Source organism: Globicephala melas, chromosome 13 (genome assembly GCF_963455315.2).
Source record: "Globicephala melas chromosome 13, mGloMel1.2, whole genome shotgun sequence".
NCBI classification, from domain to species: domain Eukaryota; kingdom Metazoa; phylum Chordata; class Mammalia; order Artiodactyla; family Delphinidae; genus Globicephala; species Globicephala melas.
In genome coordinates this window covers 50,998,207-51,013,714 of record NC_083326.1, presented here as the reverse complement: position 1 = coordinate 51,013,714, position 15,508 = coordinate 50,998,207, and the positions used below count along the sequence as shown (strand labels likewise).

At 37.0% G+C, this 15,508-nt stretch overlaps 1 protein-coding gene across 1 annotated transcript in view; it reads left to right on the top strand.

Annotated features, from left to right (window-relative positions):
- MIB1 (MIB E3 ubiquitin protein ligase 1) overlaps positions 1 to 15,508 on the top strand; it is a 118,462-nt gene that overhangs the window by 15,103 nt on the left and 87,851 nt on the right. Inside the window, exons 2-5 of the mRNA XM_030842663.3 lie at positions 4,840 to 5,011; positions 6,818 to 6,947; positions 13,045 to 13,149; positions 15,274 to 15,340. Coding sequence (XP_030698523.1) covers positions 4,840 to 5,011; positions 6,818 to 6,947; positions 13,045 to 13,149; positions 15,274 to 15,340 — 474 coding nt within the window. The remainder of the gene's footprint in view (positions 1 to 4,839; positions 5,012 to 6,817; positions 6,948 to 13,044; positions 13,150 to 15,273; positions 15,341 to 15,508) is intronic.

Here is a 15,508-nt window from a genome sequence, read left to right as displayed (position 1 = left end):
AGAATTGTAAAAGATGCTGTTCAACAATTTTTTCTAGCACTTTAATGGTTTTCTTTTTTTCATATTTAGCTCTTTAATTTATCCACATTTTTGCTACGCTGTACTGCAGGGAACTGTAATTTAATAAAGATTGTAACTTATTTTTAACTTGCTTTGTTCTAGTTGCAATGGTTACACAACAAATACCCCCAAACTTAGTGGTGTGAAACAGTTTATATGCTCAGGGCTTCTACCCCTCAGGGATTTGGAGAGGCTCAGTGGGGAATGGCTTGCCTCTGCTCCACAGTATCTAGGGCCCCAGCTAGGAGAGTCAAACAGTGGAGGGGGCTGCACAGCCAGGCTTCCTCGGGCATCTCTTTATACCTCTTTATGGCCTCGCCAAGTGGTCTCCTCTCTGTGGCAGCTTCAGGGTAGCCAGACTTAGTATGAAAGAACTGCCAAGGCATGTGGGGGCATGAATCCTGAGGGGCAGAGAGAGACAAGGACAGACAGGTGGCACAGAAGTCATATGGTGTCACTTCTGCCACCTTCTATTAACCAAGGCAGTTGCAGATGTCCCCCCAGGATCAGTGGGGAGGAAAACAGACCCGCCTCTTGATGGCCACTTGTCATTCATTGTCCTCTTGTCAGAAGAGCACTTGGGGTGGATATAGATCGGTGAGGCTTTCTTTGGAAAATACAATCTGCCACGTCTTTCCTCCATTTTAAGTATACACTCAGTTTTCCAGGAATGTGCCTGATATAAAATGCATAAATAAAGCAGGGGTGTACCTGTATTTCAGTATTTAAATTGATGAATTTTTTAAAAAACCTCATATTGTGATTCTTGCCATTTCTTATTAAGAAGTGCAATTTTATGAAAATTTAAAATTCATTTTTAGGCTTGCATCAGACAATTATGACAGTTCTTCAAAATCTTTGTTGATAGGTTTTAGAATTTACCTTAAAAAATATCTTTATGTGAGCTAGGATAATTTCTTTCTTAACTTTGTAGACTTTTGCTATTTGTGTTGGGAGATAATATCAGGAATAATTACAAAATTATGTTTTCAAAGTGAACATTGTAAGGAATGGTTATATATTGGTTTAAAGCAAAATATAGCAAATTCTTAGTAACCCATGGGACGATTAGCCAGGTTATGGATTATTTGGTACTTAAAAAAAAAATCCTTCTGTGATTGAAAAACACCAAACAAATCCTTCTCTGTGTATTCATTTATACACCCCAAAAGGAAGAATAGATTTGGCCTTTTGATTTATATTGTGAAAGACTGAAGCATGCAGTACTTGTGAACGCTGGTAGCTCTGAGTTGTGCAGCTATAAATTTGGTGGGTTTTTTTTTTAACTTGGTTTTTAATTTTAGTTTACAGTCTGTTAGACTAGAGTATAATTTCTTTTGGGCCTATGGCTGATGATAATTTTCATGATTGATGCAGTCAGAATTAGCCATAGGCTAGAATGAGAAGTGGTGGATGAACTACTCTTGTGTAGGACTGTGTCACACGGCGGTTGTGTCCTCTGTTGCTGTTCTGGAGTGAAAACAATTAAAGGAACAGAGAGGATAGGTACAGCTGCAGGGAAGCCACAAACTTTGGGGGAAAACCTGAGATAAAAGAGTAATTAGCAAATGGAGAGGGCAGATAATTTGCTAAAATAAAATGGGGGTAATCCACACATGAATAATTGAATATTTTCTATATGCAGTCTCTGGGAAATTGAGAAATTTATTGAGTTCTTTAATTTTTGTATAAGTATTGCTGAATTTGCCTGGGGTATGTGATGACTTTGATCATTAAATTATTTAAATAGATGACTAGTACATTTAATATATCTATATTAAGATTAAATTAATTGCAGTATAATTCTTTATACTTACCTTTTATTGTAACGCCTTTCAGAGTATGTTTACCTCTATTATATCACTTTAGCTTCACAGTGTCCCTTTCCATATTGTCTTAGTCTGCTTGGGATGCCATAACAATCTACCACAGACTGGGTGATTTAAACAATAGGAATTTATTTCTCACAGTTCTAGAGGCTGGGTAGTCCAAGTTCAGGGGGGTGGCCACTTCGGTTCCCTATTGAGGGCTCTCTCCTTGGCTTGCAGATAGCTGCCTTCTTGCTTTGTTTTCACATGACAGAAAAAGAAAGAGAGAGAGACACTTTGGTCTCTCTTCCTCTCCTTAGAAAGACACTAATCCCATCATGGGAGTCCCACCCTCATTGCCTCATCTAAACCTAATTACCTCCCAAAGGCCTTACTTCCAAATATCATCACGTTGGAGGTTAGGGATTGTGGGGGAACCTCCCAGTCCATAACATCTATGAAAGGAAGTATTTTCTCAATTTATAGATGAGAATATTGGTCCCAGAGTAGTTTAAAAAGCTTGATTCTGAACATTACCTAGCCAGTAAGTTTATGTGAGTAGTTTCTGAAATCGCATACCTTTGTTTTCCCCATTTAATGCAACAATTTAAATATACAGATCAGAGATTATGTTTTATCTTATTATCTCCCAGCATGACTCTATAAAGTTTATCTCTAAGTCTCTGACTATATTTCATAATCCTGCCAAACAAATAAAGCTGCTCCTGGTTCATTGAACACACTCTGTGCTCTTCTGAGGTTTCTTTCTTCCTTTGAAAGGTCTACTCATCCACCATTTCTAAAAAACGTTTCCTGATTCTTTTTTTTTTTTTTTGATTTAGTTTTTTGAATGAGTTTCTCAGTGGAGCCCTGAGCTTGTATTATTTGATAAGCATGTGCTTATTTATGTTTTTGTTGGTGGCTCCCTTTCTGTTTTTTAAGGGAGCAGTTCTAGGTTTCAGTTTATTGTGCTGTTTGTTCCTAAATATCTCTAATACTTATCCATTTGTATTCTCTTTAATGATCTTATTTATACTTTTTTTGTTTTTTTGTTACCTTCTACATCTTTTATTTTCTAACTCATAGCCACCAAGACCTAAATCTCTCTTGACTCTTTTTCTCTCCACTTCCACTATCATCACCCTGGCTTAAACTACCATTATCTTACCTGGACTACTGTGTAAGCTTCTTAGTACTTGACTTTGTTTCTCTAGCCCCTTTTATTTTCTTCCTTTCTGTTCTTCCTACCATAGCAAGAGTGATATTTGAAAGCAGCAGAGGGCCTGCCCACAGTAGCAGTAAAGAAATAGTTACTGAATGAATCAGTAGGTACTGATGTCTGCTGTCTTCTCTGTCTCTACAGCCAGGCATTTGTGTGGTAGGAGACTGCAGAAGGATTGCACATAAAACATATTTGGTGTTGGTGTCATGCTCTTTTGTAGTTTACTAGACATCCCAGCTTCCTTTCAGTGTTCATTCTTCCTCCTTCCCTCCCCCCCTTTTTTCTTCTTAACCATCTCAGCTAGGGTACTTTATTTAGAATCTGGTTTCCTTACTCATAGGGATTTTAAACTGGGATATAGGAAATGAATTATGTAGGATTTTTTCCCCTTACCAGGAAGTAGCAATATGTATTAGTTCTTGCAGAGTTTAGCTACAGTATTACTACTGTTGTATTCTAGTTCTTGCGTGTACTTCACATTCTCATTTTATTCTTAGAACATACCTTTCCTTTAAAGAACATATTACCTCCTCCAAAGGAAGTTGAGGTTCTAAAGGAAGTTGAGAACTAAAATGACTCATTTCTTTTAATTATTGAACATCTCTAAACTTATACAAAATAGAGAATAGTATAAGGAACCCCCATGTTACCTGTTACCCAACTTCAACACGAGCAATCTTGTTTCATCTAAACGCACCTTACTTCCCCTCCCTCTCCACCAAATATTTTGAAATAAATACTGTTGTTTTATATGTAAGTACTTCAGTTAAAATGACTTTTTCATGGACACAGAGATAGCTATTGACAGAGCCAGAACTTGATCTAGGGGAGTGTCAGTATTGTACAGACAACTTAGCCCTTGTTTGTAGTTCAACATTGGGCATGACCATACAGCATGTGTCATGAAACAGTGACACTGATGTTCACAGGCCACACATTGTTTTAAAAAACTCCTAGTTTTAATTTATTGAACAAGTGATCTTAGTAGAATAGTAAAGGAACATTATTCCCCAAACTTATTACCCTACAATGTCAGTTATTTTCATTGATTTATAGTGGAACTTTTATAGTTCTAACATGTATCTCATCTATCCATGTGAACATTTTTAGTATAGGTTATATTACCAAGTGCTTGTTTTCTTTTTCTAGTGTTAATTTCTTCTAGTTCTTTAAGGAAAAAAGAAAACCCACGACAAACACAAACGCAAGTTTGTTTCCCAAACTGGGAAACTTGCTTGCTAATCATTGTCTAAAGTTTACTGTTGATGGGGAAAAGGTTGTCAATACATAGGGATAAATGCTAAAGTTAATTGATAGTTTGTTTCTGATATCATGAGGATAAAACTGTCTTTTCTTTTGGAAATTTTACCTGGAGAATAGGTTCACATTCCTCAAAAGATTTTTGTGTGTTTGAAGTCTGAAACATCTACTTGGTGATAAAGGATTCTTCTTTCTTTCTCTGGATTGAACCTAAATTTCAGTTTGTGGATGAGAGCAAGGAAAGTGCTACTGAGAAGTGTTCTTACTAGTGAAAAAAGAAGGGATAGAAAATATTTAGTCTATAATTTGTACTGGTTAAAATATTTGCAATATGTTATCTTGCAACTATATATGGTACATTTGAAATATTATTTCTTGTTTTATTGAACTATTTTGTAAAATGCTGTGTTCTTATTTTTTCCCTTAGGGAATAATATTCAAATAAATAATACTTGTAATTAATGTAAGCGTGTATCCTTGTTTTAATAGGCATCAAGCATGATGGAACCATGTGTGATACCTGCCGCCAGCAACCAATCATTGGCATTCGATGGAAATGTGCGGAGTGTACAAATTATGATTTGTGCACAGTTTGTTATCATGGAGATAAACATCATTTAAGGCATCGCTTTTATAGAATTACTACACCAGGAAGTGAGCGGTATGGCAATCCATTTTTTTTTTTCAATTGCAATTCCTTGTTTCTATTGAATTTTTTATACCATTCAGCATTAAAAATAGGATCAGGAAATAGCTTCTGACAGCTGGTTTCGTCAAGAAGTAGCAATTACCAGGCTAGATGTGGACCAGGCCTACCACATAGCGAGAAAAGAGCTCTGTGAAGATAGAGATACATGTATTTTTCCAGGATAATCTGAGCTGTTCTTTCTCTAGTGTAGAGACTTGGCACTGCTCAGTGTTTGGAAATGAAAGGGTGGCCCAAAGGAGGCTGATTGTTTTCTCTGTATGCATTCTATCTTGGGAACACTAGAGCCCATTTATTGAATCAAGAGACATTTATTAAGACTACAGAGCATTAAGACTATACTTGTGTAAATTTGAAGATTAATAAGACGTTATTCTTAAGGAGTTTACGAATTAAGGTATTATTTGATTAACAGTGATTATCATGTGATGTTTCAGGCTGTATATAGTGATGTATATTAAGTGTCTTAGGAGCAAAGAGAGAAGGCTGTTAATTGTGAATGGGTGCAGAGTGTCAGGTGATTGAGTATTCTCATGTAGCTATGACTAATGCATAGGCGCAAGAATCAAGTCAGTGACGAGGAGGCAGCAGGAGTAATAGGAAAATGGATTTTTGTGTCAGACTGTCCTGGTTCAGATCCTGGTCCTGCCATTTATTGAGTGAGTAACTTCCAACAGATTATTTATTTTTGTCTTTTGCTTACAATTTTTAAAGTTAGGGTATAGTAAAGATATTCTGAAAATGAACAGAATAATGAGATAAAAGCAGAGCAGAAGAAAAAACCCCAAATCTTTTTGATTTTTAGGAATGAGAAGGATGTAGAAGAATAAGGGATAGAAGGCCTTGGAAAACCATGCTTGTCTAGATAGTTGAGTATAGCATCTTTTTCAAGGTCTGTAGTCTCTTGTAGGTATACACTACTTTAGAGACAGTTTAGTGTAGGTCAAATCCAGGCCACAGATGTATTTTACTTGACTTACACAGTGATCTAAAATTCTGAACAATTGCTAACCTTTTAAAATCGGGTGATTTCACAGAAAAATCAGGTTCATGAATTCTAACCCTATTCTGTTCCCCCACGCTCCAAAGACTGTCAACACAGGTTCTGCATTTTTTCCTGGCAGCAGTTGGCTGAAGCACAGGAACACCTGTACCCTTTAGACAAATCATACTCTGGAGTTCACCAAAGTCCCTACCACTCCCTATTGTTTTCCCCAGCCTGAGGTCAAGTGCCATTTGCCATTTGTCATTGCTGTGGTGCTGTCTTTCTTAGGCCCTCATTTGTAGTACTTGCCTGACAGTTGTAGGGATTTGAATTTGCCATCTCTAAAGTTTTGAAGAGTGTGGTGATACTCTGAAGTGGTTAGACTGGATTCATGTGTTGATTCCATTCCAATTTAACTTTTGTGACCTTGGGCAAATTACTTACCTCTTTGGGACTTAGTTTCCTCATTGGTAAAATGAATAATAATACCTTCATCTTAGGGACTGTAACAGACTTTATACCTCTGTAAGTGCTTTTATGTATAGGAAAAGCTAAGTAAATGTTAGCCGTTATTATTATTATTCCAACTACTAATGTCTTCATCATCATAACCTGTGTAACGTGGAAAGTGTTCCTGTACCGTGCTGTTATGGTATTAACCAGAACAAAGAAAAATCTTTTATATTTTCAGAATAACCTTTTTTATAATCTTATTTTAAAAAATAAACTGCTGTTACCTATTTTTATATAAATTTGAAAGTAAATACTTTTTTTAGGGTTCTGTTAGAGTCTCGTAGAAAATCTAAGAAGATTACAGCCAGAGGGATCTTTGCAGGTGCCAGAGTGGTACGAGGAGTGGACTGGCAGTGGGAAGATCAGGATGGAGGAAATGGACGTAGGGGAAAGGTAAAAATTGTTTTTGATTCATCATGTTATTCTAGAATATTGTATATTCAGTAGATTTTATAACTACTGTAGTTGAATTTCTTGGCCCATTTTTTTAATGCCAATAACAGTTTCTTAAGTTTTCATTTTTTTCCCCCCGGAAGAAAAAAGATTGTTCCTGCTCTGTCGTACATATTGGCGTTCCGTGAGAAGGTTGTAGGGTAGATTTTACCTTTCCACTTTTAGGCTTCATGTGGCCGTTTTGTTGCCCAGAATGCCTTTCTGAACATCCTGTTTGGGCTAGTCCTCCCTAAGCGGTATCTCATGCTCTTGATTTTCTTGTTATTAAAACTTCATTTGAATGTACTTGTTTTATATTCCATTCCCCCAAAGGTCTGTTTCTGAGGGGTAATAGGCAGCTACTTTGTTATTCAGTCCACTTAACTTACCCTTCTCAGGAGGCGTGTAGAGCTGTCTAGGGGTCAGTTATAGCAGTTATTCTGAAGGGAATTTTGTACAGCCTCTTTAACGGGCTGGGGTAGCCAGAGATATTAGGGTGAATGGGTTGTTGGTTTTACTTATTTGGATTTCCTGTTGCTTTTGCTGATGATGCATTCGTTGATTCAGTCAGTCACGTGTTAAATGTGTATTCTCTGTGTTTTGCTAGATGTACTGAAATGAACAGCATTTCACGTTTGAGATTTTGAAGTCAATTAATATCAGTTCTGTTACCTTCTTTAAGATATTGTTTTTAGCATTAAGGAATGATGATTTTAGAGTCTCTGTCGTCTGAGGAACTCTTCCTAGGAACTCGAAAGCCTCTTCTGTACAACTTGGTGCTATATAGATTCTTTTGAATTTGAGATTTTTAAACATTTTGTCAAATAGATGTTTTCTAAATTCAGAGTATTGTTATATTGATTTAATTTCAAGTAATAAGGTCTAATTTTAACGTTTGGAAGTCGGACAGAAATATTTTGGCCTATATGTTTTAAGTACTTTGATTTTTATTAAGGAAGCAATTTTTTTTTTAATTTAGTAAATATTTATTGAACACTTAGGTGAAGGATTCTGTTCCAAGCATGAGGGTTATGGGAATAAACAAAAGAGGCAAAATTCCTACTCTTCTGAAACCTATATTCTAATTAGGGGAGATGGACAACCAGAAATATAAATCTAAATTCTGTGACTATAGTGTGGCCTGTTGACCAGCAGCATTGGTGTCACCTGAAAGCTTGTTAGAAGTATAATAGGTAATAGGTCCCTTTCCTCCTAGACTTTCTAAATTAGGATCTTCATTTTTTTTTTTTTTGCGATATGCGGGCCTCTCACTGTTGCGGCCTTTCTCGTTGTGGAGCACAGGCTCCGGACGCACAGGCCCAGCGGCCATGGCTCATGGGCCTAGCCGCTCTGCGGCATGTGGGATCTTCCCGGACTGGGGCATGAACCCGTGTCCCTTGCATCGGCAGGCGGACTCTCAACCACTGTGCCACCAGGGAAGCCCCAGGATCTTCATTTTAACAAGAGCCCTAAGTCATTCAGATGTACATTAAAGTTTGAGAAGCACATTTCTAAAAAGAAAAATAGACCAGTGTGAATTTGGGAAAGGCACCACCTCTGGATGGATGGAGTGATGTGGGGACATGCTTGGCAAGCCAGTGGTAGAGAAAAGGTACCCTTTTGAGCGTGGACACAGGAACAGCCTTGTCCCCGTGCATAAGGTCTTGGTAAGTGGAGCTCAGGCTGGAGGTCAGCCTCTGTTCTCCTCCTTGGCAAGGCCCTTTGTGCAGTTAACAACTTCTGTAATCATAGCAATACTGTGTCACATAGGATGTATAAAATGTATGTTAAAGCTTAAAGAATAGTAATAAAATTTTAAAAAGCAAACTTTTTTTCCTACTCTACAGATTAAAAAATAGAATGTTATGAATACCTTTAAAAGTCTTCTGTTTACCCTTTCCCAATTGCAAGCTCTGCAAGAACTCATTAGTGAGTCCTGGGAAACACAGGGATCAGCACGGTCAGGACATCAGGCAAGGCAGAAGTATGGGCCAAGTGCAGGACACTGGACAGGAATATGGTCAGAGGACATGAGTTACTATGCATGTTTTGCTTCTAAGCTTACCATGGTCCACCTCAAAGTTTTAGGAGTGGGTCAAAGCAGAATATTCTGTGGGGTAAGATGAGAGACCTCAGTTGATTTAGGTGGCAGAGAATGGGGGGTGGAGGGGAGAGTGGGAACCTCATCATTACATAGTCCAACAAGCCAAGTACAGTGGAGAATTTGGGTCAGGCTCACTCAGGCAGTGTGACCTTAGGTTGATAAAATGGTGCAATGGCAGTGGGCATCTGGGTGATAAGAGCCTTCAGCATGTCTGGCCTGTGAATCACATGGCTACAGTTCAGACAGATTGCCCTTGATGCCTGGTACCCAGCAGTCATCCTGGCAGCTCCCTTTGATGGATGCCCTTGCCTCTTTCCTGGCTGGATCCCATGTTTTCTTTTTTTTTTTTTTTTTAAGCATTTAAAAAAATTTTATTTATTTAATTTATTTATTTTTGGCTGCATTGGGTCTTCGTTGTTGCATGCGCACTTTCTCTAGTTGTGGCAAGTGGGGGCTACTCTTCGTTGTGGTGCACAGGCTTCTCATCGTGGTGGCCTCTCTTGTTGTGGAGCTCGGGCTCTAGGCACATGGGCTTCAGTAGTTGTGGCACACGGGCTTAGTAGTTGTGGCACACAGGCTCAGTAGTTGTGGGTAGTGGGCTCTAGAGCACAGGCTCAGTAGTTGTGGTGCACGGGCTTAGTTGCTCCACGGCATGTAGGATCTTCCTGGACCAGGGCTGAAACCCGTGTCCCCTGCATTGGCAGGTGGATTCTTAACCACTGTGCCACCAGGGAAACCCGGATCCCATGTTTTCTGTATCCCATTACATCATCTTACTTAGCTTACTCTTTCCTTTGGTGGTGTACACGTTCTAGTAATGTCTTTTGCAAGAGTGCACAAGAAGTAAATTTTTTAATACTTTCATTCTAAAATTGTTTTCAACTTTATATTCTTCCTCACGCTTAATTTTATGGTCAGAGGGTTGGAAAAAATTTTTTTCATCAGCTTTTCAAAAGCAGTTGCAGCTAAAGTCTGAAGCCACATAAATGGAACTTTCTGGATTTTTGTTATATTGGCACTTCTTAGGGGGATGAAAAGTAGGCATTCTTGAAGCTTTGAGTCATCAGTATTACATTTTTGGTTTATTATGATTTAATACTTGTTACATTTTAAGAACAAAATGAAAAGTAAATGAAACCATCTTACACATGTGACTCTAAGTGAGTGAACTTAATATAATAGGAAGTCTTCAGGGTAACATTATTTAAGCACATGTTTGAGATGAAATGTAATTTTTGTCTGACTCTTTTTGACCATGTGTGTGAATGAAGAAAGTTTTTAAGCCTTCCTGTGCTGCCCAGTCTTCAGTGCTGGCTGCTCTGTCCCAATCCTCTTTCCTTATCTTTTTTTTCCCTTGAGGGTTCAAGATTCCCACCCCATTCTCATCACTACATGTTCTCAACAATATGGCTAGTATGAGCCATATTAAGGGGTATAAACCAACCTAGGCTGATGTTGTAATACTGATACAATCTGTGGCCTACCATGTGCCAACATGTACCATGGTTTTTTGCTTTGCACCATGGCTTTGGCAAGCATGATGTAAGGTCATCATGGAAGTGTGTAGTGTATTCTTAACTACCTAAGTTAGTATTTCAAGACTGTTTTCATTTTGCAAATGCTTTCGAATATATGTTGATTATTTCATACAGGTACACTAGATATATTTTCTTCTTTTTAAAAAACTTTATTATGGAGAATTTCAAACATACACCAGAATAGAAAGAGTAGTATAACAAATTCCCATGCACCCAACATCCAACTTCAAAAATTATCAACATTTTAAAAAATGCCATTTATTTGTTGAAGAAATCAAGGTTCTTTGGATTTGGCTGATTGATTCTTTATGATGTTCTTGAACTTCTTCCTCTGAGCCTTGTATTCTTATAAACTAGGTGTTAGGTGTAGAGAAATGATTAGATTCAGGTTCAGGTTCAGGTTTTTTTGTCAAGAGTACCTCATCAGTTGTGTGTGTACTTTCATTGCATCACATCAGGAGGCATATAAAGTTTGATTATCCTACTATTGGTGACGTTAAGATTGATCAGTACAGGTATTGTCAGTTTGATCCTTTACAGAGTTTCTCAGCAACCTTTTACCTAATGGTTTTAGCAGCCATTCCGCACATAATTCTTAATCAGAATTGAAAGTATGAAATTAATGTAGTTATTTTCTTATGCCTTCCACTTTCTCCTTGATTAACCAAATCATTAACAAATGAAGGAATTTCATTTAGTGATTCAGAGCTTGAGTAATGAATTTGCTTATATCCCAAGTAATTTGAAATTTAGGATGAATTTGATTTAAAGTTTGTAGTCTTTGTCTTTTAGTTGGTCACATACTTTTTTGTCCCTCTCATAAAAACACAGAGTTATTTAATCTAGCATTGTATTTTTAAAAATGAATGAAATAGAACCTGACTATATTAGAATTAGAAGGGATTTTTTTTTGCTAAAAGTTGCATGTTTCACTTTACTAGTTAGAAACTCTTGCTTTGGAAGGTTATACAGTGGTTGTGAAAATCAGAAAGCAAAGCATGGCAGTGATGGACTCTGCATTCAGGATGGTAGTTACCTCTGTTGGAAGGCAGGAGGGTGGGATTGATGAGAGGCATGCAGGGGAATTGAAGAGTACTGGTAATATTCTTTTTCTTAGTCTGATGTTCATTTTGTTTTTTTATTATTCTTTAAAATTTACATATGATATATTTTTATAATGTATAATTCATTTTAAAATTAAAAAGAATAGGGACTCTCTGGCAGCCCAGTGGTTAAGACTCTACGCTCCCAGTGCAGGGGGTATGGGTTTGATCCCTGGTCGGGGAACTAAGATCCTGCATGCTGCGCCGTTTGGCCTTTAAAAAAAAAAAAAATTAAAGAGAATAGATAGACTCATTTACTAACAATTTGAAATGTTGCTCAAATATTTGATTAAATTTTAAGCATAAGAACTTTTTATCTCTACAAAAACACCATAAAATACATAGCTTGCAAAACTATTTCTTTAGTACAGGGTGAAAATTAAATGGTCATTATGTATCTTATTTGAAATAGTCTGTTTTTTTTTTTTGTTTTTTTTTTTTTTGAAATAGTCTGTTTTTAAGGGCATGCCTTAAAAGTTACATTTAACATCAGCCTGGCATTCTAAGTAACTATGTAGCGTGGTTGATTATAAGTGTCAGGGTGGAGAAGAGTAATGAGTTGCTCATGTGCGACTTCCCATACTGAGCTGTAGACTGGTTCACTTGAGAATACCCAAGTTTAGTGCTCGTTGTGCGTCAGTTTTGTGTAGTTGATTCTTGGCCCTTAAGCAATAGCAACTCCAGTATTTTTTTTTTTTAAGTATTAAACGCTCTTACTAATCAGCCTGCTGGTGTGTGGGGCCTAGAGATTGTGTCTGGGTCTCCACTGCAGTCACAGTGTTTCAGCTTAGAAGGCCTGCTTTTTGGGGCAACTGAGGGGTGCTGCTGGAGGAGCCAAGTCACTCAAGTCTTCTTTAAACTTGGCCTTTGAGCCTCATGCTTATCAGCGTTTAGCTGACCAGAGAGTGGGTTTACCTTGAATTTTTCAGGGTATTTGGTCAAAGATTTTAAATTTTGTATCAAAGAATAGGTTTAAAAGAATACACTGTTGTTAGAGGGAATCCTTTAAGAGTGAAGATTTTAAATTTTGTATTGAATTATGTATTTTCTGATAATCCATCACTGTAATAATCACTAAGCTTCTGTATTTACAATTTCTACAGTGGTTTTAGAAATTAGCTTATAATATTCTGGAAAATTGTATAATTCAGTTATATGTTAGAAGTGACATATATTTGGTAAATAAGTATTTTTCATGATCCTGTTACACAGGATTGTAGCTGAAATATTTTTATTGATTTAAATATAATTAAAAGAACCAACCTCTCCTCTCCTCTTTCAAAATTTTTTTTTTCCTCAAAAATTTCCCTTAGGTAACAGAAATCCAAGACTGGAGTGCATCAAGCCCACATAGTGCAGCCTACGTTCTCTGGGACAATGGTGCTAAGAACCTTTACAGAGTTGGCTTTGAGGGCATGGTAAGTGTAAGAACCACAAAAGCTGAAAATATTGGACGGGTGAAAGAAGGGAAGTAAAAATAGCCCTTATTGTATTCTTCCATTTTTTCTTTTGTCATCTCCTTTTGTCAGGATACAGCCATCTGAATCATGAGTATGCAATTGGAGGGAACATCTGTAAAGTGAGAATTTAATACAATAGGTGTTAAAATTATTTTTTAAGGAGTTTTTTTCCTCTGTATTTTTATTTATTTTTATTATTATTATTTTTTGCGGTACGCGGGCCTCTCACTGTTGTGGTCTCTCCCGTTGCGGAGCACAGGCTCCGGACGCGCAGGCTCAGCGGCCATGGCTCACGGGCCAGCTGCTCTGCGGCATGTGGGATCTTCCCGGACCAGGGCACGAACCCGTGTCCCCTGCATCGGCAGGCGGACTCTCAACCACTGCGCCACCAGGGAAGCCCTCCTCTGTATTTTTAAAGTGTAGTGTTGATGATTGAAAATGACTGACCTAGAAGCACTTTGAATTACTTAAGTGCTTAAGGAGCATAATGGTAGTTTTTATTCAATGGATTGTCCTATATTTCTGCATGTCATGGATCATTATTCAAATGTTGACCTCAGCTATTTAATTTATAGAGTGTAATTAAATATTATATTAATGCTAAAATATTAATGCCTTTTATATCCTTTCCACCTTGAATACATTTTTCATTCAAAGAATTCTAAAATTTCATTTTTTTCCAACTCTTATGCTCATTAGGAGAGGAAAAAATATCCCACTGTCCCTTTGCCTTAATCTATTCCTTTTATACATAAAAGCGAGCCTTGTGAATCTAGACAGGTAGTTTACTCGCCACTTTTTACAGTTGTATACAGCATTGGTCATTAGTTTTTCATTATTATCTTCATGCCTCTCCCTGTTTTTAAATTGGGAATTTTTGTAGAATTCCAACTGATTATTAACTTGCTTCAAACGAAGCTTTACATGCTGTGTGCGCTCAGGTACTTATTGAGTAGTATACATACAGATTGATCCCATTCTTTTTTGATGGCTGAGTAGTATTCCATTATATGGTTATGCCATTGTTTATATAATGAGATTTCTGTTGATGGGTGTCTGGGGTTTTTTTTGTTTTTTTCATTGTTGCAAGCAGTGTTTCAGAAAGCATCCTTGTGCATATGTCTTTATACATTTATGGGTATATTTCCTTAAGATAGATTCCTAGAAGTGGAACCACTGGGTTAAAGTATCATATTAAAACTGCTTGACCCATGTCTCCTTGGCTAGGATTGAATTAAATGTGAGCTATAGTGGCAAAGGAGGCTGTAAAAGAGAGTTGGGTTGGGGTGTGTTTGTGTGTGTATGTGTCTGTATAAAGGAGCTCCTTTCCTTAATATAGTATGTATGTACTGATCACTTTATACATGTATATGGTACTGTTAGGCACTTTTAGGTAATCTGTTTCTGAATTTTCAGTCACCCTAAAGGTTGCTCTTCTAAGTTCACATTTCCTGTACTTTTCATTATATCACAACTGCCTCCCCATTCAAATACTTAAATACTTTCTTATAAAAGCTAAGTGGGAAGGAACTTGAGTTAACGAAGTTATGGTAAAGTAAGGACTAAAAGTGATATAAATAGGAAATTAACTGGACAAGGAATCAAAAGACTGGATTTGGTTTTTTCCTTTTCTACTTTCTGACTTTAGTTTTGGCTGATTTCCTTTATACAATACCTGCCTTGTATATCTCATAAAATTGATTAGAAAGATCAAATGAGTTGAGCTCTTTTTCGGTAAAAATATCTTTAAAATGGAATATGTTATGTACTTTTGAAATACGAGATTTTTGTTTTAGTTCTTTTTTTCCAGCATGTGTTTTTGAAAGTATGGTAATGGTAAAGATCCAGGCATTTTAATGTTGAAGTTTAAAAGAAATCTTAAAGTATGACCTATCTGAAGGTCAAGTTTATAGTTTTTGATGGGTGTTTTTGAAAGCAATGTTTAGTGTGACTGTTAACCGAGAGCTACTCTTCATTTCTGCTGAGGATATGTTCTAAATGAACATTTTTGTGTATTTTAGGTTTTATGCTGTAGTTGAAGTTTTCAAGGGTGATTTTTCTGCTTTCTTTTCCTTTTCTTAGTCTGACCTGAAGTGTGTCCAGGATGCCAAAGGAGGTTCTTTCTACAGAGATCATTGTCCTGTGCTAGGTGAGTTAACAGGCTAGAGAAAATTTCTAAATAATGGGGTCAGAGTTCATGGAATCGGAAAAGTGTTTAAATTGGGCTTTAAAAAAATTAGTTACCATTAAAGCTTTTTAAACACATACTCTTTTGGTTTTATTTTGTTTTAAAGCATTTGTTCTTTTTAATTTATTT